This window comes from Athene cunicularia, assembly GCF_003259725.1.
Source record: "Athene cunicularia isolate RWA chromosome 27 unlocalized genomic scaffold, athCun1 chr27_part1, whole genome shotgun sequence".
NCBI lineage: Eukaryota > Metazoa > Chordata > Aves > Strigiformes > Strigidae > Athene > Athene cunicularia.
Genome location: NW_020799138.1, coordinates 2,837,955 through 2,861,096, shown reverse-complemented (window position 1 = coordinate 2,861,096; position 23,142 = coordinate 2,837,955). Strand labels below are relative to the sequence as shown.

At 54.8% G+C, this 23,142-nt stretch overlaps 2 protein-coding genes and 1 long non-coding RNA gene across 4 annotated transcripts; 1 reads left to right on the top strand and 2 right to left on the bottom strand.

The window, feature by feature from the left end:
- Positions 1 to 1,164: 1,164 nt before the first annotated feature.
- LOC113489240 (parathyroid hormone/parathyroid hormone-related peptide receptor-like) lies at positions 1,165 to 10,209 on the bottom strand. The gene is made up of 13 exons (XM_026864809.1): positions 9,083 to 10,209; positions 7,381 to 7,486; positions 6,838 to 6,948; positions 6,592 to 6,716; positions 6,306 to 6,400; positions 5,749 to 5,935; positions 4,660 to 4,813; positions 4,411 to 4,471; positions 3,780 to 3,846; positions 3,388 to 3,482; positions 2,917 to 3,058; positions 2,756 to 2,797; positions 1,165 to 2,534 (listed from the first exon to the last, which is right to left on the bottom strand). The coding sequence occupies exons 1-13, from the start codon at positions 9,158 to 9,160 to the stop codon at positions 2,172 to 2,174; spliced, it is 1,626 nt and encodes a 541-aa protein (XP_026720610.1). The 5' UTR covers positions 9,161 to 10,209; the 3' UTR covers positions 1,165 to 2,171.
- A 2,609-nt stretch (positions 10,210 to 12,818) lies between these two features.
- LOC113489241 (myosin light chain, embryonic) lies at positions 12,819 to 19,692 on the top strand. 2 transcript variants are annotated; one of them, XM_026864811.1, is made up of 7 exons: positions 12,819 to 13,093; positions 13,936 to 13,963; positions 16,285 to 16,434; positions 16,998 to 17,171; positions 17,577 to 17,654; positions 18,350 to 18,393; positions 19,441 to 19,692. In XM_026864811.1, the coding sequence occupies exons 1-6, from the start codon at positions 12,995 to 12,997 to the stop codon at positions 18,376 to 18,378; spliced, it is 558 nt and encodes a 185-aa protein (XP_026720612.1). In that variant the 5' UTR covers positions 12,819 to 12,994; the 3' UTR covers positions 18,379 to 18,393; positions 19,441 to 19,692. The 2 variants fall into 2 exon arrangements, with proteins under 2 accessions (XP_026720612.1, XP_026720611.1); XM_026864810.1 differs by lacking the exon at positions 12,819 to 13,093 and having other exon boundaries at positions 13,754 to 13,963.
- A 538-nt stretch (positions 19,693 to 20,230) lies between these two features.
- LOC113489244 lies at positions 20,231 to 20,798 on the bottom strand. The gene is made up of 2 exons (XR_003400016.1): positions 20,646 to 20,798; positions 20,231 to 20,564 (listed from the first exon to the last, which is right to left on the bottom strand). It is a non-coding gene; the product is annotated as an uncharacterized LOC113489244 (long non-coding RNA).
- Between the last annotated feature and the right edge of the window lie 2,344 nt (positions 20,799 to 23,142).

Sequence of the window (23,142 nt, the reverse complement as noted above, 5' to 3'; positions counted from 1 at the left end):
CATGGGGCCATTGGTTGTCCTGAAAAGAGAACTCAGCAACAGTCTTGTGCCCTGACTTGCACATGTACTGGTTTCAGTTAAGACACCAACTTGATTACATGGGTCCCCTCTAGCTCTAATCTTGGATTTTTCTAAAATAGCCTCCCCTTGAATTCTCTTGTCACGGTCTAGGCAGGAACCTCATTGCACTGGTTTGAGTTCTGCATGTTTAGTATTAAGACTAATAAGGGCAGATGTGGCAGGGGTTTAGAAGCTGTGGCATTCCCCTTATCACACTTCAGGTTTATCACTCTGCAGAATTAAAGATTTGAGCTTCTAAACAAAAAAAAACCCAGCATCCTAGTCTAAAGGTGCCATCTGCCCCCTCCCTTCCTGGATCTCAGCTCGCTGCCACCAGCAGCTGGCCCTGTATGCATCATGTGGTTGGGTCTCTCCCCTTCTTTTTAACACATCCCTCTGCTCTTCGATAGGATTATTGAAATTCCTCACCCCTCTCTCAGCTACCAGGAACCTCTTGAGACTTGAATGGGTAAATACTGATCCCCGAGAGCGAGCTATAAACGTCAGTTCACGGGTCCGTGTTAGATACATGAGGGGGTGGGTTCAGAACAAGGCAGCTGTGTGAGCGGCCCCCAGCTCCCCTGAAAGAGAACCTGGCCCGTGCAGCGGAAGCTGGGCAGCTTCTGGAGAGACCAGAGCACAGCTCACAGCTGAGCAAATCCCTTACGGGAAGCTCAGGTCTGTTTGTGCAGTGCGATCCTCAGATCTGCCCCTGCCTCTCTGCCTGCTCCTCAGTCTCCTCTCCGCTGCCTCGTCCCCCAGCGTGGGGCAAATGCTGCCACCCCCCAGCACTCGCTGTCGAGGCTGTGCCTGACCCTGTGCTGTCTTCTGGAGCATTTAAAGAATACAGACCCCAGAGCCCTTCCCTGACATGCCTCTGGCCTTGGCTGTCCGTCCCTCCAGCGCTTCCCAACCCTCCTGACTCCCCTTTGTACTGTAGCTTTTCACTGGAAGATATGTGAATGCACAGAATTATTTACACATTTGCCATCACTGTCTTTATTGTGAAATTACTGCCTTGAGGGACTATGTCTCATTAGAGCAGATAGGAAAAAATTTCTCCAATGCTACCACCGACGTGCTGTTTAATTTTAACTGGCATAAACACCCCCTCTCCCCACGCTGCAGTATTTCCCCTCTCCCCTCTTGGTCTGGCTGAACTGTCAGGGCTGGGCATGGCCAGTTCCTCGGGAATGTCCTTTCCAGTCGGGGATGAGCTTTCCCGGGGCAGTGGGGTGGGCTGGGGCAACTGGGGTCACCTCGTCCCCAGCAGCAAGAGCGGGCCTGGCTCGGAACGTGGCCATGTCTTCAGCCCTTTGCACCCTTTGCTGCGCTCCAGCAACCGATCGCTTGAGTCCGCGATGGGGTTCAAGGATGGAAACAAGCCAGACAGTCTTTATTTGCATTTTAGCCTGCAAAAAGATTAGTGGGCCAAGACTTTTGCATGCAGTGGCCTGGGTGTTTATAGACAACTGTGCTGTAAAGCATGGAGGATCCAGGCTGCACCCTTCCCAGGCCCTAAAGCTTGGCCTGGCCCCCTGAGCCCGTCCTGTCCCTGTTTGTGGCTCCCTCTTTGTGCATTGGGCTTCACCATGGCTGTGAGCTGCACAAAGTGCAAGTAAGGGCAGGGCGAGCTGCGGAGTTGCTCTGCAGGCGCTGTGTGCTCCACCAGCCCCGGGCTGGGCAACGCAGGATTTGGTGCTAAACAGGGGAGTTGGACCTCAGGACTATGGGCTCATTGAATCGGCTGTATTATACACGCTGGGCTGAAGTCACCTTGCAGACTGTCGAGGTAAGATTGAACACGGAGGATTGTTTCCTGGCGATGACTCGAGGCTTCGCATGCACAGACATCACTTATGTCAGTTGCTTGCGGTTGGAGGGAGATGAGGTTTGGAACTGGCTGCTTGTTTTCAGGCCAGATCAGTAGAAGGAGCGAGAGCACGTGTTTGCTTTGCGCCCTGGCTGTGGGGGAAAGGGAGCTGTGATGATCCAGCTGCTGTCGCTCGCTACCCCAGCTCTCCACGCAAGCGTAGAAGGAGCCCAGAGCGTGAGGATCAGCATCTTCCCAGGCACAGCTGGATGTCCAGATGGGAAATGCACCGTTCGCTTCATAGCATCGTCTCCAGCTCACTCTTCAGGTTGGGGTGACGCTGATTCAGGTCTGTTAAGTCCACTGTGTTTTCCCCACAAGCTTTCTGGCTCATCTCCTGGGTCGGGCACGGCAAAAAGTGATCGGAGGGGAAGGAGCTGGGGATGTAGCCGGGCAGGCTGGCACGGGCGGGGAGCAGCAGCCCCCGCTGCTGGGTGCTCCCCACCCCGCGCCCCGCGAGGCTCACGCTGAAACTCGTGGTGGCGTGGGAGGCCAGGCCGCCGTAGCAGCAGCTCCCCGCCGCGCTGGTGGCACGTGCCTTCTGCTTCAGGTCCAGCGCCAGGCTCCTCCGAAAATGGGCTTTCTTAATCTCTGCTTGCACCTGAGGGAGAAATCCGAGACGGCTGCTGGTGCCGAGACAGTAAAACAGCCATCCCTTCCCTTCCCCATGGATTTCACTCCTGGTGACTTTTTTTTCCCCTTCCAATTCCTACTGAGAGGGATGGATCTGAGGGTTTTTTTCCTCCTGGAGGCTGTGGGTGAACTTCCCTGACCCTAAAGGGGCTGGAGCAGGGAGCTCAGCTGCACACGCTTCCGACTTACCTCCCCATTGCAAAAGCAGTAGATAAAAGCCACAAAGAAACCCTGCCAAAAGAGACAGAGGTGGAGTTAGAGTCCTGAGCCGGGACGCTGTGCGTGTGCCTCCCCGCTCCCCAGATGAGCACCACTCGGTGTTAGGAGCAGGCAGGCAGCCCGTGTCGTACCTGAGAGGAATTAAAGAGCATCTCGTAATGCATCTGGATCTGCCACAGGACCCCGGAGACTTCAGTGTAGGGCATGGCCATGAACACCACGTAATGGACTCCAAAAAGCGGCATCAGCACCAGCGTGGACTTCAGCAGCTTCCTGAGAGGAGAAATAAAACGCTCTGAGGCCTCAGCCGGGACCTGCCAGCCCGGCTGCAGCCCCCGTGCAGGTGTTGGTGAGTGTCCTAGTGAAGAGGACGGTCGCTTTAGCTTCTGCCACAGCCGGTCTGTGCGAGGCTGTCACAGTGTCCAGCTCGGAGAAGGGAGCAGGCAGAGCCTGAACTCCTGAGCCTGCTGTTTGAAGCGCTGGCTGCCAGCGTCCTGCCACCGTCCCTCGCTCCTGCAGCCCTTCCCGCCCTGTCTCAGCTGAGCAGGCAGAAACGAGCCAGACCAGGGCTGGGCCATGGTTTTGCTCCTGCCAGCACTTGCCTGTACTGCTGCCGGGGGTCCAGCTTCCCCGTGTTCGTCTCCCAGAGCTTGGAGGCCAGCACCCGGACGATGTTGAGGAAGAGGAAGAAGTTCACCTGCCAACAGACACCCACTGCAGTTTGTTGCCTGCAATGACCTTGGGTTTGCCCAAGCAGCCCCCCGGAACGAGGACAGGCAGTTCTGGGTGAGCTGCAGGCAGGGACAGGGCGGTGATGCTGTGGTCAGAGTGGGGAAGGAGCAGCACCCCTGGATCCCTCTGCATCACGTGGGCATCGCCCTGGGTGCTGGGGTGGCTGGGGAACAGCCCCACTGACCACAGGCAAATGCCTCTGGGTCTCTATTGATCCCTTTTCCCCAAAAGAGATTGAGACATTCAGCCACAGGGTTCTTACCACAACGGCAGCCAAGATGGGGACCTGATAAATCCACTTCATGTTCCCTGCACTGAGGTCCCAGCACCTGAAGAGACCAATAAAGAAACACCTTGGAGAAACCTGAAATCACTGGTAAGGAAAATTGCAGGCTGATGCCTCCCTGCACGCCCCAACCAACATCCCCGTCCTCCCACCCTTCACTCTCTTCATGGAGTTTGTGTAAATCTTCACCCAACAGCAGCCATGCTACAAGCTCTTGTAACCATCACGGTGTTGCAAATCAGCTTTAAATGATCATTAATGTTCCTGAGGGCTCCTTGGCCACCTCATCTAAAACTCCTGCTGTACGTTTGGTGGCCTTTCTCTTTTTAAAATGCTTGAGAACATTTTACATGCAACATATTTGCACCATTTATTGATCAATTTATGGTGTAAACCTGCATCCATCTTCCTCCCAAATGCAGAACAAAACCACTATCGGTCTGCCTTACTGACAATTTATGAGCTATTTTAGATGTGTGTTCACTCCTCTTGGGTTTTTTAGAAAATACCCAGTTTCAAAAGTTCTGGTGTCCACAGATACTTTGCTGGCATTTGCAACCAGTCTTTCCCTCCCCACAGGACTGCTGGAGAAGGTGGATCTACGTACTGTGTATCGGCCAGGGAGGCCCTGACGCTGGCCCAGACAGACACAAACACAGCGGGGAGACCTGGAGGGGCAGGAACCAGAGTGAGGAGCGCGGATGAAACATCACATTTGCAGACAGAACCAGTTCCTGGCAGCTGGTCTGCATCCCACTGCCCTTATCCGGGCACGCGGTGCCACTCAGCCATGGCTGATGCCACAGCTCCCAGCTGGTCTCGGCGGCCACAGCAGTGGGGTGGGGTCCATGCTTACCCCAGCCGATGATGATGAGGACCCACAGGTAGTTCTTGTTGGAGAGGAAGGCCATGAAGATCAGGCTGTGCAGGTAGAGACCTTCCACCAGGATCCAGTAGTGGTTGGTGGCCAGAAAATAGAGGAAGAGAGTCACCACCACCTTGCAGCCAACCTGTGGACATACAACGAGAGAGGTGCCCATATCAGGCCGTCCCTGAAAGCAAAACCTGGGGGCTTTTGCTCTCAGGCCGGCAAAGCCCAGGCTGTGCCCCACGTGTGGCTACATCTCCCCTGGGATATTCCAGCATCAGACGTAGAGTGGGGGGTCTAGGTCACAGAATCAATCATCTAGGTTGGGAAAGGTCTTTCCCATAGGAGGTATTTCCCATCCCAGGGCACTCTGAGCTCAGACAGGCTGCGAGACCGGTGTCCTCTGAGGCTCTGGTCTCCAGTTTTGGGCACCTCAGTATGAGAGAGATCTTGAGGGGCTGGAGCGAGGGCAGGGAAGGGCAATGAGGCTGGGGAAGGGCCTGGAGAATAAATCCTGTGAGGAGCCGGGGAAGGAGCTGAGAGTGTTCAGTGTGAGGAGGAGGAGGCTGAGGGGAGCCCTCATCACTCCACAGCTCCTGACAGGACACTGCAGAGAGGCTGGGGCTGGGCTCTGCTCCCAGGGGATCAGGGACAGGACAAGAGAGAACGGCTGGAAACTGCAACAGGGGAGGGTCAGGCTGGGCAGGAGGAAAAAATGTTTCCCAGCAAGAGTGGTCAGAGAGTGGAACAGGCTGCCCAGGGAGGGGGGAGTCCCCATCCCTGGGGGGGTTTAAGGGCTGTTGGGATGAGCTGTGGGGGGATGTGGGGTAGGGGAGAAATTTGTAGAGTCGGGCTGAGGGATGGACTCGATGATCCCGAGGGGCTTTTCCAACCTGAATGATTCTGGGGTTGAAAGAAGCTGGGCAGAGCTGTAGGTGGCCCTTCATCCCTCCCCAACTTCATCACCCCCGGGCAGCACCACCCCAATCTATGAGGGTCCCAAGTGCATCCCTTGCACCAGGGCTCCTGAATCTCCTTTTCTCCTGATCCTGTCTCCAGTCTCAGTGCGTCACTTGCCAGGTGGCTCCGTTGTCCCGATGAAGGACCCATTTCTGCCTTGAAGTCATCCTCCCGCATCTTCTCTGTCTCGCTGGCCAGCGTGCCCGAGTAGAGCACCATGTCCTTCACGAAGATGCTCACCGCCCGGCAGATGAAGGAGGTGAAGAGGTGGACATGGATGTAGTTGCGTGTGCAGTGCAGGCGCCTGTGGAGAAGGGATGTGATACAAGCCCAGCCTTGGCTGCCCAACAAGCTCATCACACGTGTGCTCAGGCAGTGGCGGGTCCCAGCGAAGGTGAGGTCTGAGGTGTCAGCCCTCCCATGGGCACAGAAGCCAGAGCTGGGGCAAGTTGGGTGTCAACGTCTTCAAGAGCAGGGTGGAGCAGATGGGGAGCTGGTCACCGCCGGGGGTGTTTTGGGCTTTGGGAAATGAGGTGATGTTTGTGCTGGGGTTTGGGGCCGGTTCCCGTTCCCTTAGGGGCTGCTCCCCCTCAGGGGGTCGTGTGTGTGTGTGCAGGCGATGGGGAGAGGACAGCTCTCCCCGACCCAGGGATGGGGCTTTGGCTTCTCCTTACTTGAAGTACGAGAGGATGCAGACGGCGACGATGAGGGAGGCCAGGGAGATGGAGTAGCCGATGGTGTACATCAGGTGCAGGCGGTCAAACACCTCCTGGAAGAGAAGGGCTGAGCTCTGCCACTCCTCCACAGCCCAGGTTTCCTCTGGCCTCTGGGCTGAGAGCATGGGGGGAGCCCAGCTTGTCTGGGGAGTGGAGGGGAAAGAGCCCCTTGCTCCTGGCAGTTCCCCTGGCCCTGATCCTCATCCCGACCCCTTTTCCCAGCACCTTTGATGAGCAAGGTCACCTTCTCACGGCTCCGGCTCTCGGAGGAGAAGAGCAGAGCACACTCGGTGTAATTGGCCCAGGTCTTGTTGATGCTGGGAGCCATGGCCCAGGTCCCGTAGGCGCTGCAGTACCTGTAGGCATGACCTGGGAATGGCAACAGGCATTGAGACAGTGGAAGGGTGTGCGGGAAGCCCAGACACATCCCTGCTCAGTGGAGGTTTATCTCTGAGGTGAGGTCGCTCCCTGCCCAGATGCAAGCGCTCACCTTTATGGTTGAAGTCGTAGATGTAGTCGGGGCAGGGCACCAACACCTCCTGGCTGGGGGAGCCCTTTGGCCAGCAGATAATCCCATCCCACTCCGGAAGGCAGCTGGTGTCTGGCCAAAGAGCAAAGACATATCTCACATCTCCGAGCAGGGCCACCTCCAGCTTCCCCAAGTGTGCGCTGGACCGGGGCAAGGAAAACGCTGCCACGATCACCCCTGGCCTGAAGAGCTGGGGGAGCTGTGGAAGGGCCAGGGAGGGGGACACGTCCCATCACATCCCACTTCTTCCTGGGGGGCCAAGGCCCCTCCATGACTTTCGTTCGCAGTGTTCATGGGGCAGTCTGGAAAATGGCGCAGCCAGCGCTGGCTAAGCAGAGTGATGTTTGATTAGCACCTAATTGCTCCCTAAGAGCAGCCAGGGTGCCAGGAGCTCCACAGACCCCCAGGAGCCACGTGTCCCTGGCCCCATCCCACTCCCATCGGAGGGGACAGCATTTCCCACAATGTAGCCAGCTCCACCAGTGAGCAGGGGAGGGATGCTACCTTTGATCTTCTCCAGTTGGGCTTTTATGTCTCTCTGACATTTCTCTTTAGCTTCCACCAGGAGATAGATCTGCTCTTCTTTTGTGAGAACATCATCAGGGTCAATCTGCCAAGACAAAACCCAAGTGACGACCCCGCCGCCTCCATGCTCCCCGCCGGCTCAGCTCAGGTCTCCTCTTCATGCTCACAATTTAGAGATTAATCTTCCGTGGGAGACCTTGACCCACCCTGGTGATCTCCATGTCCCTGGGAGCTGCCACTGCCTGCTCGGTGCCACGAACCACCTGTGGCCAGGATCCAGGAGTGGGGAGCGAAGCTGCTCTGTCCCAGCAGCACCCTGAAGGTGGCTGATGAGACACCCACAAACACTCCCCGACTTGGGGCAGGACCCACATCACTTCTGCTGCCACAGAACACGCCGTTGCTCCCTGCCACCAACCCCTGAATCCACCCAGCTAGTTAACACAAAGTTCCAAAATCACAAGGGGTTCGGGGGCTGTTATGGGAACATCATCTCCTAATGCAGAAACGACACTTTGCTGAACCCTGCAGTGTGTTGTCTCACCCACAGACTCATCGCATGAAGCGAGACCATCCTTGGGGCAAGAAATGAGAGTCAAAGCTGGGGCAAGAGACAGGGAGGAAAGACAGGAACACATGTGGAAAAGGGATGTGCTGGTGGGCAAAGCTAACGGAGCAGCCAGAGCCGGGCTGTGCTCTCCCAACCGCCCCTGGAGAGGCAGGTTTGGGTGACTTTGGGTAGATCCAAGTGATACGGGGAAGAGAACGGCGCTGCCCACATTCCCACTTGTGCTTTTCCCTCTTGCACGGCTGAGGCTGACCGTGAGCCCCCCTTCCACCCTGTCCGCTGTCCCTTGAGAAATGTTCATGTTTCTGTGCTAGAAATTAGTGGCATGTTGGGCTCCTGCCCCGGCTCCCTCTCACCCCCCTGCAGCGGCTCTGGGGGTCCCGTTGCCCATGCTGAGCCCTCCAGAGCCAGGTTCAAGTGGCCAGCCCAGGGCTCTGCAGACGAGTGGGAGCCCAGCACCGGGAGCAGGGGGCTGCAGCCTCCCAGTCACACTGCACATGCAAACATCTTCTGTGATGTTTTGGGCTGAGATACCTGAAGGAGTTTGGAGCCAGGGTGAGGAAACAGCTTTGGAAGTGAAAAGGAGCCGGGATGCGGGGGGGTTGTGTTGGCTCCAGGCTGCCCACGGCCAAATCCCCCCAGAGGGGAGACCCTGAACTCCCATTCACACTCTTCCCCAAAGCAGGCGTCTGGGGTGGAGGGCTGATGAGGGGTGTAGGACAGGAGTGGGACCCTGGGGGTGCAGCAGCAGGGTGGAGACCCTGCTTTGGGAGATGCACTGGATGCAGCCAGCTCTGCCCTCACCACATTACTCCATCCTCGCCTGTGCTGACCGTAAATCGCCCCACTTTTTCTGTTCCCCTGATGCCTCTGAGGCAATGGATGTGTCCAGGAAATGGAAAAACCATCACAGTGTCTCTGTGGCTGCTGGAAAGCGAGGAGAGGAGAGGGAGAGGGAGAGGGAGAGGGAGAGGATGCAAGACTCCCCTCCCAGCCTGCTCCTGCCTGGACCCCAGTCCTGCAGCCAGGGGACACGTGGCCCCCGACCAGAGCAGGTTGCACAATTAACAACATTTAAAGCCTGGAGGAGCCCACGGGGCCACGCAGACTTACCAGAGCCCACGCAGAACTCAGGAGGCAGCAGCAGAGGAGAGCCACCGTGATACCTCCCACAGGGCCAGATACCTCCATGGTCCCACGGTGTCACCGGGATGGGGACCTCAGGGACCAGCCGGAGGAAGCGAAGCCTTTGCCTGGGGCCAGCCCGAGTCGCCGCCAGCCCGAGGCCGCGGGCGATGGAGAGGGCTGGTGCGTTCGGCAGGACAGAGCATCTTCTGGGAGCACCTTCCCGGCTGCCGACCCCGGCGAGGCGAGGTGGTGGCGGAGACACAGCCCGTCCCGGGAGCTCAGGGCCGGGGGAGCACCCTGGGGTGAGTCCTCTGTCCCGATGGGTGCTGCCCCGGCAGCGCTGCAGGGATCTGCTCGTGGGCTTAGCAGGCAGGGGGGGTTCTCCCCCCACCACGCTTGCTCCTGTTCAGTCTCTGCATCTTGCCTGCTTTAAGCAGCTCCTGGAGTGTGTGCAAACAGTTCCCGTTCGGATGGGGATGGCAGAGGTTTATTGGCTTAGCCTGAGGTGCTAAAATCCTCTTCATTCAAGGCAGATTCCTCTTCTCTTTTCAGAAACTTCTCTCACTGCCTGGTGGCTCATTTTTCAGCTGTCACAGCATCCCCCTGCTGCCCCTGCACTGCTCAGTCTCCTCCAGCCCCAGACTGGTCCCAAAGAGCTGAAGGATGGTGGGGAAAATCCCCGTGATGGCTAGAGGTAGGGAGGCAGAGGGTGCAGGCACGTGAGCATCCCCTCGGCACTGATGCTCCCGAGATGGGATGTCTTTCAGACAGATGCCAGTTTAACCCTTTTCCTTCTCTCAGGGTTGGGACGTGTTTTGGGGGGATGTGCTGGGATCAGTCCTGCTCCCCACTATGACAAGCACCCCACTGCCTTTGTGCGTTTGCTTTGCAAAAGGATCTCACTGCACAACTGCATTTAGCTTTCTGCGGTGGGAGGCTGATGGAGCAGGAGCCCCTGCTACGGCAGGGGCAGGCAGGGCAGGCAGACAGTCCTGGCAGCAGGGATTTTCCACCCTTATGGGTGTCTCATGCAGCCTGTGAATGAGATGAGCAGAACCGACAAGGCCAGAAGGTTTTTTGGGCATTGGATCAGAGCTGGTCCCACTGCAGCTGACACCAGCCGTCCCTTGTCACCTGCAGCCCCTTGGGGAGGCCCCCGGGCTCTCCTGTGTTTTGGAATCATGCAGATGCCCGGCTTACTCCCACCACCCTGCCAGCTCGAATGCCTTGTGTCCCCCCAGCAGCCCGAGCGTCCCCCTGGGGAAACAGGGGCACAAAGCGGGGAGTCCTTGTTCCCCAAGTAGGTTGTTATTAGTAGGATGAGGCTGAAATTCAACAGCCCAGTGCCAAACCCAGGGAACAGCAGGCTCCCAGCCCGGGGCCTCTCCCTTTTCCATGTAATCCATGGCCAGGCATAGCTCTTGCTGCCACTGTAAGTACCAAAATCCTGCACAGAGCAGAGCCCCCAGTCTCCCTCGGGGTTCTCCTGGCAGGGCAGCTCCTCCTGGTCCCAGCCATGAGCCCCCGTGGCTGCTTGGAGGAGGGTCAGACTTTTGCTCAGCTCCTGTGGCGAGGGAAGGCGCATCAGCTCGGTCTGAGAGAGCAAAGCAAATCCAAATGACAGCGCTCGGGAGGTGCTGCTGTTCCCTCTGATTAAATCAGACAGAAAAACAAGCCTCTCCGTTGCTTTCCCTGCCACGGCAATCAGTTCTAAATCTAGGAGGGATTAGGGACATCTTCAGCAGCTGCCCATCTCCCCGGCCCAATTTAGCCACCACCCCGGCCCATCGCGTGGGCGCTGACACCAGCCCAGCAGCATCGCTCTGCCGAGCGGCCCCGCAGCTCCCGTTGGGACGCTGCATGGGCACGCAGGGCAGGAGAGGGGATAAGCAGTTAAATTGCAGGATTAATATTTTCTGAAGGCTCTTCTGGGTACTGATTTCTGACCCAGAAGCTGCTGGGAAGTCAGGCGTTCAGGGTAGGTTGTTTTGGAGTCGGATGGCTGCGTGGCTCGATGGATGCTGGTGGGGGGAGTCAGTAACGCTCAGGGGCAGTGTGATTCCCACTGCGGGCGAAATCTGACCCAGGCTCTGAGTTTGCTGTTAGCAAAACATGTTGGCGGGGTTTTTTTTTGCTAAATTACTTGCTATATTATAGAGCAATCTGGAAAGCAATCATTGCAAACAACACCCACCCAGTCCCATCATCCAGCCCCCTCGGCTCCCCAAATCCACACCAGCAATCGTGAGATGACGGCAGACAGTAAATTTCCCAGCATTTGTTGCTGCTCCCTCCTCCTGAAGGAACCCCGTAACCCAGCTGGCGATAGCTCAGCCTCCGGCTTGAGCAGCGTTTCAGCAGTGAAGAGGCTGGGGGGAGGCTGTGAGCACAGGGCTGAGCTGGTGACACCCCCTGTTCCCATCACTCCTCACCCTGCAGCAGCCCCAAAAGAGCAGGATTAGACCGACCCAGTCATGGCAAGCCTGAGCCGCTGAGATGCAATATGACCTGAACAAGCCTGACTCAGCCACCTGAAAATACAAGTATAACCACATTTTCTATATCTATGTATAAACAAAATTTAAATACACACATCTATAATGTGTGTATGTATATATCTATATATATATATGTACAAATATAATGGCTCAGACTCCAGCCAGCACCAAGACCTCGTAGCTCTCACACCAGGACTAACAGCATCTCGCAGGACCCTGTTCCACCCAGTGGCTTGCAACCGTCCCTGCAGCCCAATTTAAGCAAGCCCTGGCCGGAGAAAGGGGGCTGTGCAGCATCTCCACAGCAGAGAAGATGCTCTCATCTGCTATAAATATTTTTTGTCCATTTATTTCTATTAGCAAAACACCAGTTCTTGGACCCCAGTGCAAACTAGGGATGAGTTTTCCTCCCCCTGTGCTCTGTTGCAATCTGGCTGTGTTTAAGTTGATGGTTTAGGATGTCTTGGTGTAACCCTTGAGCTCTATTTTCTGGGATGCTGAACCTCGATGACTTCTTCTGCCTCTTCTGTGGATCTTTCAAACAGTTGGGAGAGGAGGGTGAGAGCAGGAGCATCTCCCAGCGGAGCTGGGAGCCTGCCCAGCGCCTGGAGAGGAGCCGAAAGGAGAGCCCATCGCCTGCTCTGCCCCACAGGATTTGGGGATGGATGGGACGAGTGGTGCAGGGCTGTGAGAGGCCCTGAGCTGATGAATTAAATGCCTGGCTTTAGCCATCATTCGCATTACTCTCATTAACCATCGTGAAGGAGGTGAGCACAGCTTCTTCCCTGCAGCGTGGCCTTTTCCAGGGCACAAACTCAGCCCTGGGGAGAGACTGGGGCAAAACAGACCCTGAGCATGAGGCCAGGGGGATTGTTCAGAGAGGACTGGGCTCCTTTGAAGTAGTACTTCATAAATCCTGGTCTTAAAAGGGGCTCTGCAGCGTTCGCCCTTGCAGGCCTGCCTAAAAACAGACGCGCTTTTCCCGTGGGTATCACGGCAGGTTTATCAGCCCTTGTGTTGCTATTTTCTTGCCAGGCACCCGGGGCCGTTCACGTTTAGGTTTCCAATGATCATTTAGGAAGCAGCCCCCACGCAGCCCACCCGGTGCAGGTGCTGGAGGGGGAGACGTCCCCCCTTTTGCGGCTGGGGAGGGGCGGCTGGTGGCTTTGCTGCGCCAGGAGCTGATGACAATGGGCAATTGTCAAGTTGGGGCCCCTCTCGTTTGAGTTTTCTTCCTTTTATAGTAAGTAACAGTTGCTCCAGCAGCTGGCCTGCCCCTCCGGGTGAGGACAGGGCTCTGTATATAAGGGAAAGAGCAGACTTCGCCTTTCATCCCTCCGTTCGGTTGCTTCACTGGGCGGCAGAACTCATCCCTGCACCTTTGCAAAGACCCAGCACGATGCCACTCAAGAAACCCGACCCGAAAAAGGAAGCAGCCAAACTGGCTCCAGCCCCGGAGCCACCCAGAGAGCCTGCCTTCGATCCCAAGAGCGTGAAGGTGAGTGAGGAATGAAGACATCACCGGCTGCCTTCGTGCCTGTCATCTGCCAGGCACGGGCGGTGCAATGCACCATGCAAACAGCATTAGCCAGGATGAAGGACAGGGTTGGGAGGGGAAAATTATCAGTTTGCATTGATGCAGAGGGCTGGGAGTGATGCTCTTCTCGCTGGGGGGATGTTTCAATCTTCCCCCACCCAGCCCTGCACAGCATTCACTCAAGGAAACTGCTTCGCACTCGCTCCGGGACGCTGCTGCCCAGAGCTCCAGCTGCAGAGTCAAACGCCCCATGGCTCCTGGCTGAGACACCGGGTCGGGGCCCCGGCAGTGTTAAAACATTTTTCTGCCACCCACCGTCTCCATCCTAAAGTATTTTGCCGCCTGTCTTGTCTCGTTCATGTGAGAGCATCTTCTATCCAAGTTTCTACAGCGGGTGCTCACCTTTTCCCTCATTCTCCAGGGTTTAGTTACATTTTTAAGCCAGAGCTGTGGCAGGAGAGTTGTTAATAGCAGGTTCAGCACGGAGGCTGTTTAATCACTTGAACTAGGGATCAAGCCTTGAAATAACATCCCTTTCACCAGCACAGACTGGTCCAAGCATCCCCGCTGCCTGCCCGCCCCTTGCCCGCTGCCGGCTCTGCTTTCCGTAGGGATCTCAGCTCCGCAGCGAGGGCAGGAGCGCTCCCGGGCACGGCCCGGCCGGACACGGCATGGACACGGCCCCCGCCCCGAGCGGACTGCGGAGCCTGGGGAGGGAGATGTTCAAATGCAGGGGAGAGCCCCTTCGTTACCCCAGCAGTAACACAGCACTCATGTCCCGCTCTGTCCTCTTCTCCCAACAGATTGAATTCACTGCAGAGCAGATCGAAGGTAAGTGCAGATGTCACCTACTCCCAGAAATGGCAATAGAGAGAGTGAGTTCTTTTTCCAAGTAGTTTTTCACGGCAGACATGAGGCCCCACACATCAAATCCCCTCCTGGGGGAAAACCCAGCAGGGTCCAAGTACCCCATTTGCCCCCAGCACGCTGCTCATCCTCCAGGATGGGCTCATGAGGTTTCCCAGAAGGTAGAAGGGCCATATGAAATCAGAAAGTCGTTTCCCTGACCAGTATCAGGCTGGTAAGGAGATGGGGAAGATGCTGGTGGGAAGGGAGGAGGCAGGAGATGGAGATGGGAGCGGTGCTGGAGGTGAGGGGGAGCCAGCACAGGGGTTTAGCTGGGACTGCAACGCAGTCGGGAGCAATGAATGGAGCCTGGCTCCTTGCTCTGCGCTGAAGGTGCCCCAGTCAAAGAGGATAATCCCAGCTTCAGAGCCTGGCAGGGAAAAGGTATTTTTCCATTCATGGTGAGAGATGCAGCTTGGTTCAAAGTCTGGGATTTGTGTGGGAGGAGCAGCTTCTGGTGATGCAGGGACAGGGGCGCTGTGCCGAGGTTGGGATTTCTCATCTCTCCATGGCCAGTTTTAATACCTCTGTGCAGACTAGGGAAGGGACAAGATCCCAGGGCAGATCCTGGTGAGAGTACTGGGAGGAGGAGACCCAGTATCCTATAGGCTCGGCCCCCAAACCAGCTTCTGAAATGAGAAAAGAGAGACAGCGGAAATGTGAGCAAGTTAAAATATGAAAATATCTGGATTGAACCTGCAGCGACGTCCCAGAGCATGTGATGTGCTCCAGGTAGTTGGGAGTGGATACCACTGAGCACCCTCGTAGCGGTGCCTCTTGGCCCAGGGACTGGCAGGAGGTCATGTCCTTCTCTGGATCCCCCCCGAGATGGAGGGATCCCACCTGCAGAAATGGAGCCACTGGGAGGCCAAGCAGGATAACAGCAGCACCCCGAGGTGCTGGGGGGACTGTGGACAGGCCTACAGGATGGTGAGGCTTGGCAGAAGATATGAAGGTGCCAAGTACAAAATGGAGCAAATCCAAAACCCTGGGCAAGGATTCCCACCAAACTGCCTACCAGACTATCGTCTGCATCGCTGCATGGAGACTGCAGCCATCTCATCCCACCCAACAGCAGGAGGAGCAGCAGCTCTGCTGTGCGTGAACTATTGCTGGGCATCATGAAGAAGATGGACCAGAACCTGGAATTCATTAGTTCTGTGGACAAGAAACAGCTCTGAGTGCTCACGCAGGGAGGCTGGAAAGGCTGATTAACTTGGGCCAGTCTTGCTTGCTTAGGTGGACTCGCTGGCCTGGAGGCAGCAGGATGAAATCCAGAAGTGTGTGGAGGATCTGCTGCAGGAAAACCACCATCTCGCTGCCGGCATAGAGCCTCGAGGTCCTTGACTTGCCTGCAAGAAGGAAGGTAAAGACTTGTGGGGGCTGTTTGCTGGAGGACTGGTTTCCCACATTTTGCACCTCAACACCAGTGAGGAACCTGCTGTAGGAAAGATCTTCTGGGTTGAAACGAAAGGCAGAGACCAGGCTCTCAGCAGCGCAGGTGCATGGCTATCCATGTAGCCAACACTGGGACTAAAGAGAGAATCCAGCAGCAGGTCAGGAAGCTGAAAAGCATCGTACACAGAAGGAAAGCAATCCTTAATTGTTCCTAATTTAGGCCTCCTGCCTCCAGGTAAAATGTAACACTCAGTGGCATGATAATTTATGGGAATGAGCTTGGAAATGAATCTCCCGTGTCCTTCTATGCAGGGCTGGCATGACATGTGGTCGGCAAGGTTCGGGTGGACCTGGTCACCCTTCCCCAGACACGAGCAACACCGCGCTGTGTCTGCCGGGCTGGGGCTGGGGGATGCCAGCAGAGCAGATGGGGTGTTGCAGGTGTCATGGGGGTGCAGCAGGAGGGTCGTGGGGTCCCCAGGAATCCTGAGTCGAAAAGGGGAAGAGCGAAGGGGTCATTCTGTCACAGAGACAGCAGCCTGCACCTGCAGCTGGTGCTGCCAGCACAAGGTGGTGCAGGAATCCCAGCAGGTCACCCGGCCAGCTCCACACGGGTGGCAAAACCTGCTCAAAAACCTGAGCGACTCGTTGAAGGAGTCTGGCAAGCTTCAGCTGCTCGTTGCTCAAACTAGCACAGGGCTGCCGGCCCTGGGCAGCAGCGAGGGGTGCTGGGGGTACCCGCCACACATGTGTCCATCCCTTCCCTGCCTGCCAGGCAGGACTTCCTTCGGTGGGGTGGGAAGTGAGGCTGGCACGGCAAGGGACATCTGAGCTCTTCTTCCCTGCAGAGTTCAAAGAAGCCTTCAGCCTGTTTGACCGGACGCCCACGGGAGCCATGCAGATCACCTACATGCAGTGTGGGGACGTCCTACGGGCGCTCGGCCACAACCCCACCAACGCAGAGGTCCTGAAGGTGCTGGGCAAGCCCAAACAAGAAGGTGACAACAAACTGGGGCAGCGGGGACAGGGTGGGACAAGCAATCCCTGTGCTCCCCGGCAGCAAGTGAAGGATTACGTCCCCTGTAGGAACAGCCCTGTAAGATGAAGGAATTTGGGAAGGAAATGATGCAGAGGCTTCATTCCTGCAAAATTCCTTCACTCCCCCTCCCTATACCACAGCTGACATAAAGGATAGGCTGTCCTCAGCTGGGGATGGTGACAACTGAAGCTTAGAAGACCGTATCCTGAGCTGGTGCAGACTGGTGTAACCTGACCAGTCCCAGTGCAGCCGCATTGCCCTGGTGACAGAGGACATACTTGCTGGTTTTAATTTTTGGCTGACATCAGCAGTCTGTTGCAGTCCCCAGATGTTAACACTTTACTCCTCATATGGATCTTCCCATCTCCAGTGTAATATACTAATAATCCCATCACTTGGTGGGGTTTCTCCCCTGTACTCCGATGGAAATGACACCAGGAAGGTTGAGTAGGTCAGTCCTCAGAGGTTGACTTCAGTGCAGTAAAATTAATCTCTGACTCCATCTCCTCCTCCCCTTTCCAGAAATGAACACAAAGATGCTGGACTTTGAGACCTTCCTCCCCATCCTGCAGCACTTCACCCGCAACAAGGAGCAGGGCACCTTCGAGGACTTTGTGGAAGGGCTGCGCGTCTTCGACAAGGAGGGCAACGGCATGGTGATGGGGGCTGAGCTGCGCCATGTGCTGGTCACGCTGGGTACGGGCTGGCCCTGGGGCGGGAAGCAGGACACAGGCCACCCCTCAGGTCTTTCTGGGCAAATGGCTCAGGTCATCTCACACATTGGAAAGACCTTTTGTATTCTGTGGCTTGTAGGCTTTTGTAGGAGCGAATGTCTCCTGGATCTGTGGCTGTTTCCATCTTATGCCACAGGCTTTGTGCATGATCCAGGTGAGATAGACAGTTCATAAAATCCTCAATTATCAGACAACTACTGTGGCTTGGTCCGCACTCCACAATCTCCCACCATTATTCCCCAGTGGCACACAGCTCCTTTTTAATCCCCTTTGCCTTCCTCTGGTGGCTTTACACTCTGGAAAAAGGACAGGAAGGTCCTGGTGGGCTGAGAACCCTTCCCCTCACCTCTCCATCCTCCTCTTCCAGGTGAGAAGATGACAGAAAGTGAAGTGGAGCAGCTCATGCAAGGGCAAGAAGATGCCAACGGCTGTATCAACTATGAAGGTAGGAGTGAGAGATGTCCATCGGGGCCATCCCAGACAAGGTTGTCTTGTCTTAGGGTGCAAAATGTGTCCTCTGTGAGGACATTGGTGATAGCTGAGAGGGAGGTGTGGACCACCCTCCAAAGCCTCTCTGAGGAGAGCTGTGAGACATGTCAGCTGGGGTGGGAACAATGCGGTTGTGCCAGTGACTTCCAGTAAAAGCAGCTGAAGACAGCATGTTTCCGAGGGTTTCGGGACTGTTTTATCCCCAGTTTTGGCACTGTTTTGTTGTAAGCTATTAAAAATAAACAAAGCCAGCATCTTTCACAGCAGAGGCTAATTGGGAACATTTGGAGACCCAGATCGCTCACAGCTTCAAGAGGGTGAAAATCTGGCATAGGGGGTGGTTAAATCTGGAAACCCCTAAAATTGGAGAGCATTGAGGAAAAGAGGGTACCCATTTCCCTCGGCCTCAGAAAACTGGGGATAGTGGTACCGGCTCATCTCCAGGAGGGGTTTGGTATCACTCTAACCAGGTTTGGGACGGCGTGTGAAAGGTGGGAACAGAAGGAGAAATCTCAGTCCTGGCAGAGCATGTCCCCTTTGTCCCTGGGGTGCCCCAGGCTGGGGGTACCCCCTGCTGCCTCTCTGCCCGCCCCACCACAGCTCACAGCATGGTTTGACCTCTCACGCTCTCATTTCCCATTTTCTCCTCAGCTTTTGTCAAGCACATCATGTCTGGCTGAAAGAAGAAACTTCAGGTGAGTTTATCAGGGTGTCCTGCTGCTTAGTCCAAAATGGGAAATCCTGCATATAACAGCCAGGGGAACAGGACCCAAACCCCAAACCCCACAAGCAAGCCTGCAGGGGACTAGTGGCCCAGGAATAATCCCAGCTCTGCAAGCCCAAAAAAGCTGTGTTCCCCATAACGAACCTCATTTGTAACTCATCCCATTTAAAATTTACTGGGACAGCATCAATCCTGTGACTGTCGATCATGAATCGTGTTGATTCTCTGCTTGGAAGGGAAGAGGTTGGTGTGGTTTATGGCAATACATTTTCTAACACACCAGGAGCTCAGGTGCTCATCAAACAGCAGTCGGTGGAAATAAATTTTTTAAAACCTGCAGCAGTGAATGACCTAATGCTAAGAAAATACTGAGTACTTAGCAAGGAAATTTCTGAACTAGGAAATATCAACATTGTCATTAACATTAGAAAGAATGTGGAAAATGTACCACTGAAGCTTGGTTAGCTTTTTGTGTTCCTCTAAGTGTGCCTGAGGAAAACAGAGAAATAGGTTTCTTCCAGGATGAACTATCTGTCCAAAAATCTATTCTCTTTAGAAGAAAATCCAAATTACTAAGAGCTGGCCCCGGTCTCCCCTGTCAGTTTCTTATGGTTTTGTTATCTTTTCTTAAACATTTCTTCTCTCCTCAGCTGAAAAAAAAAAAAAAAAAAAAAAAGAAAACCCCACAACCTTTAGATACTTCTAAATACACAACTTTAATATTTAAAATATCTTTTTTTCCCCTCTACAAATCTTTTTAAACAACGGGATGTTAAAACGGATACAGACAGAAGTCTGAACTCTGAATGTTTAGCATCTTTTTTTTATCTTGTTTTTAATCCATTTCTCTCCAGTTCCTGCTCAGCAATATAGGTGGTTAGGTGGGAGATTTAATTCTACGCAAAACTATTTGCATGTAATGGTGTGGAATTACAGCTATTGATATTTTGGGTTCGTCTGAGGAGCACTCTCATCTCAAAGACTGATTGCCTTAAGCCCTCTCACCCTTGTCTCCCAGGCTCTCAGAGATGTTTGAACTCACCTGAGCACACGAAGAGCGAGATGCCTCCATCCATGTCCCTTCCTCCCTGGACGTTGCACATCTACAGAGATGTTTCACATGAACCACCATGAAGAGTTGGCCTCCCCGTGTGTGTGTGACTAAGCCTTGGTATACAACGAGACATCTGCAACTTGGTTTTCAACCTTAAGTTATTCTTTTCAGGTTTTGACTTTTGGCTCATTAAATTTCATTCCTTCCTCCCTTAAACAGTATCTCTGCTTTGGTTTTGGACTATTCATTGAAGCAGTAGATGGAGGAGACCCCTCGGTCTCCACCAGCTATCAGAGATAGCGGGATGTTCCCACAGAGAGGGGAAAAAGGCAAGTTTTATGACTGCTAGATGTGAGAGAGGAGTTCAGACCTGGGGGCGAGGGTCTCTGTTCATCACCCCACCCTCAGTGAGGGGCCAGGAGCTGGGCCACGTCTTGCTGACAGAGGCAGGCAGGCCTGAAGCAAAGTGAGCATAAGGGACAGGTTACGTCAGACCCCCTGTTCTTGGAGGGGTCTTCACCTCCTCTCTGCCCTAAGACCAGCCCTTTCTCAGACCTGTAAACCATCCTACAACATGCTGCCCCATGAGCATTTTCTCCAGGTCCAGGCTGAACAGCACCGTGGAGCAAAGAGGGACCTGCCTGGCCCTGCCACCGTCCCTGTCACGGGAGAGACCAGCAGGCACCTCCCCTTCATCAACACGCTGCCTGTCCCAGCTGGAAAAGGCCAGAGGTCCTTTAAAAAACCAAAAACATCACAGAAAACATTGAAAACATTTTTTTTGTCTAGATCATTGATAGGTCCAAAAATCTAGTTTTGAAGGTGGATTTCAGGAAGTTGAATCCTGATGAATCAGCAAGGGGGAAGGAAAATGGGGGAACAACGGGTATTTCTGGGCCGAGTTCCACCGTCACCCTCATGGCACAGGGTGGTGGGTCCCTGGGGTGCGGGTAGTGTCCTGCCTGGGATGGAGCCCAGCCAGAACAGGGCTCCCTGGGTGGTTCCTCTCCAGGCAGACAGCGTGTTTGCAGCCAGAAGCTGTCTGGAGGCTGTATGATGCAAGTTGGTGGCTCTCTCCCTCTTCCTACCTGCAAAAAAATCATCATAACATCATTAGAAGTGGTGAATAATTCATGACGGATAACTCAGCCCTCCCATCAGCAGAGCACCTGGGAGCAGAAAACACTTTGCTTTGATTTGTTCCTTATTCCAACGTCCTTGCTCCGTGACTTTGACTAGAAATCGAAGGCGTTTTGCTCCGATGTGGTTGACTTCAGCTGCCACTTGCTCGTTTCTGTGCAGTGACTGAGTAACAGCTGCTTTCAATTCCCACTGCTTGATTCAAATGCTCGTAAAAAGCAGCATAAGCTGTTTATAGATGCAAGATTAGATTTTAGCTTCTGTCTGTGGTATTTCTACAGCTTCCATTAGGGAAAATCTGGGCATCTCACATCATTAATGTACTGTTTGTGTTTTAACCTGCAAAAGGACCATGGTGCAGGGTGAGAAAGGACGTTGCTTGCTGCACACTCACTCCAGGGTCACGTTTGCCCTTGCTACCAGCGTGGCATTGGCTCCTGCAGAAGAACGTGCTGTGGCAGAGAGGAACCAAGCAGAGGAGAGGCGGAGGACCTGCCCAAACTTGCAGAGGAAATCCACAGCAGAGACTGGGGGCCCTGGTAGCTGTGATATTCCTGCCCTGGCAAGCCATGAGGCTGCACTCCCACTCCTATATGCAGGGTACAGCATTGTATTTGAGCCTCCAGCTTCTGTGCAGACAGGAATGACACTGTAAATTAAAACCAAAGAGACTCCTGCAAAGAGGCAGACAGAAAGAGAGCAATGGAAAATGACAGAGAGAACTAGAGAAAAATGTGAGGGCTGTGAAATCCAGCCTTTGAAGCACCCTCAGGGTAACAGCCAGCCACGCTTCACTTTGGAGACCTGTTCTGTCTCTAGGATAACGCAGAGCTGATTTGTAGAAAGGTTGGAATGATGCGCTTGAACAGGCACAGTATATACATCACTACAGCTCTATATTCCTATATGTGCCTCCATGCCCTGCCTCCTCTGGAAAAGCTGAGGATCCCAAGGAGCAAGCAGTTTTAGTCCCATGAACATTTATAAAAAGCATCTATGGACACCAGTGAGTGACCCCACGCACAGACCTGCACTTCAGGATCGCAGGAGTCTCTATAAATTGAGATGTCCCAAGACAATTGTCAACACTGTCCTTTTATAGTTCAGATGCTTTACTTGAAGTCCAGGGGACTCTGAGGAGAGGTAAAAATAACCCCCACTCTGAGGAGAGCCCTATGGCTGTATCTCCTCGGGCTGTGATAAGACAGATTCATACCAAAGATGGTCTGGATGTCAGGAGCGTTAGTGCTGTGAAATGGAAGAGGCAGACAGAGCCAGCTTTCATCCTGAGGAGTTATCAGCAGCACATGGCAGGGCAGCGAGATTGGGATGAAGATGATGAGTACGGACGGTGCTGCTTGAAAGGCTCCCTCGGATCCCCAGACCCACGTACGCACACATCACCATCACCTTCGTCAGCGTGTGAGGCCAAAGACCTTTAGGGAAGGCAGACACTGCACTGCATCGTGTTATTCGCACCCTTCGTGTTCAGCAGAGTGACTCAGGTCGGCCTGACAGCGAGCCAGGTATCCGTCCCAGGGGGAAAGGACTGCTCTGTGACCCATTTTGTTATTTGTCTCAGGTCAAGGACTGAAGAAAGCTTTGCCTTTCCATGCCAACCTGCTCACACCCTGAAAGCAAACACCTGCAGATTTACTGCAATGATAACAAACTTGTAAAAACGCTTTTCAGAAATGCAAAGATGTGTAAAGAGAGCGGGGAAGCCGGCAGGCCAAGCCCTCCTGCTCTACACGCCACTTTTCAACGTAAACCCCACGCACGCAGCTTTTATTCCCACGTAAAGATGCAGCCCGCCGCTCCCAGACGTGCTCTGCAGTGCTCAGCACCACATCAGGCAGTGCCAGGATCCGTCCTTCGGGCAGTTGAGTGCAAGGGTGAAAGGCACTGGGATGATACCGGACAGAGGAGTGTGCGTGCATGTGTCGGGGGGTGCGTTATGTGTCACGGGAAGCCCGCAGAGGGGTTCGGAGAAGGCACACCTCTGCTACTTGGAAGTTGCTACTGATAGGTCAGTATTTTTAATAAATATAAGTACAGTTGTGCATCTTTATTTCATCCTTTTGGGAAAGGGAGGTCTCTGCGCCAGGACGTAAGGCACCTTCTGACAGATTCAAGTTGTAATTGTTAAACTACCCCTTGCCCCAGTACCTCAACCTGCCCATTTTACTCCCGGCTACCTTGGCTGTACCCACCCAGCAGCACACGACCCCTGGGGACTGGGGACAGGGCCGGGGCCGTGCTGACCCCCTACACCGGGAGCAGGGACGGGGGAACCACCAGCCGCAGCCCAGCACCGGGGCCGGGCTGGCTGCGGCCCAGCAGGCCTGCGGTTACGGCGGGAGGGAAACCGCCGGCCAGCTCCGCGAGCGATGCGGGGGATCCCACCAGGCCCCCTCAGCACCCGGAACACCCCAGAGCCCCCTGTTTGGTCCGAAGCTCCGGTTTCTCCCTCGCAAGGGCGCGCTGAGGCGGGGCTGGGGCTGCCCCGCTCCGGGCTCGGCGAGG

Coding starts and splice junctions, on each gene's coding strand:
- LOC113489240 (XM_026864809.1), bottom strand. CDS start 9,160: ATGGAGGTATCTGGCCCTGTGGGAGGTATCACGGTGGCTCTCCTCTGC. Junction 4,472..4,659: donor CCTCATCATCATCGGCTGGG/GTAAGCATGGAC, acceptor CTGCCCCTCCAG/GTCTCCCCGCTGTGTTTGTG. Junction 2,798..2,916: donor TGCTCTTTAATTCCTCTCAG/GTACGACACGGG, acceptor CTCTTTTGGCAG/GGTTTCTTTGTGGCTTTTAT.
- LOC113489241 (XM_026864810.1), top strand. CDS start 13,804: ATGGACACGGCCCCCGCCCCGAGCGGACTGCGGAGCCTGGGGAGGGAG. Junction 16,435..16,997: donor GGGCAAGCCCAAACAAGAAG/GTGACAACAAAC, acceptor TCCCCTTTCCAG/AAATGAACACAAAGATGCTG. Junction 17,172..17,576: donor CCATGTGCTGGTCACGCTGG/GTACGGGCTGGC, acceptor CTCCTCTTCCAG/GTGAGAAGATGACAGAAAGT.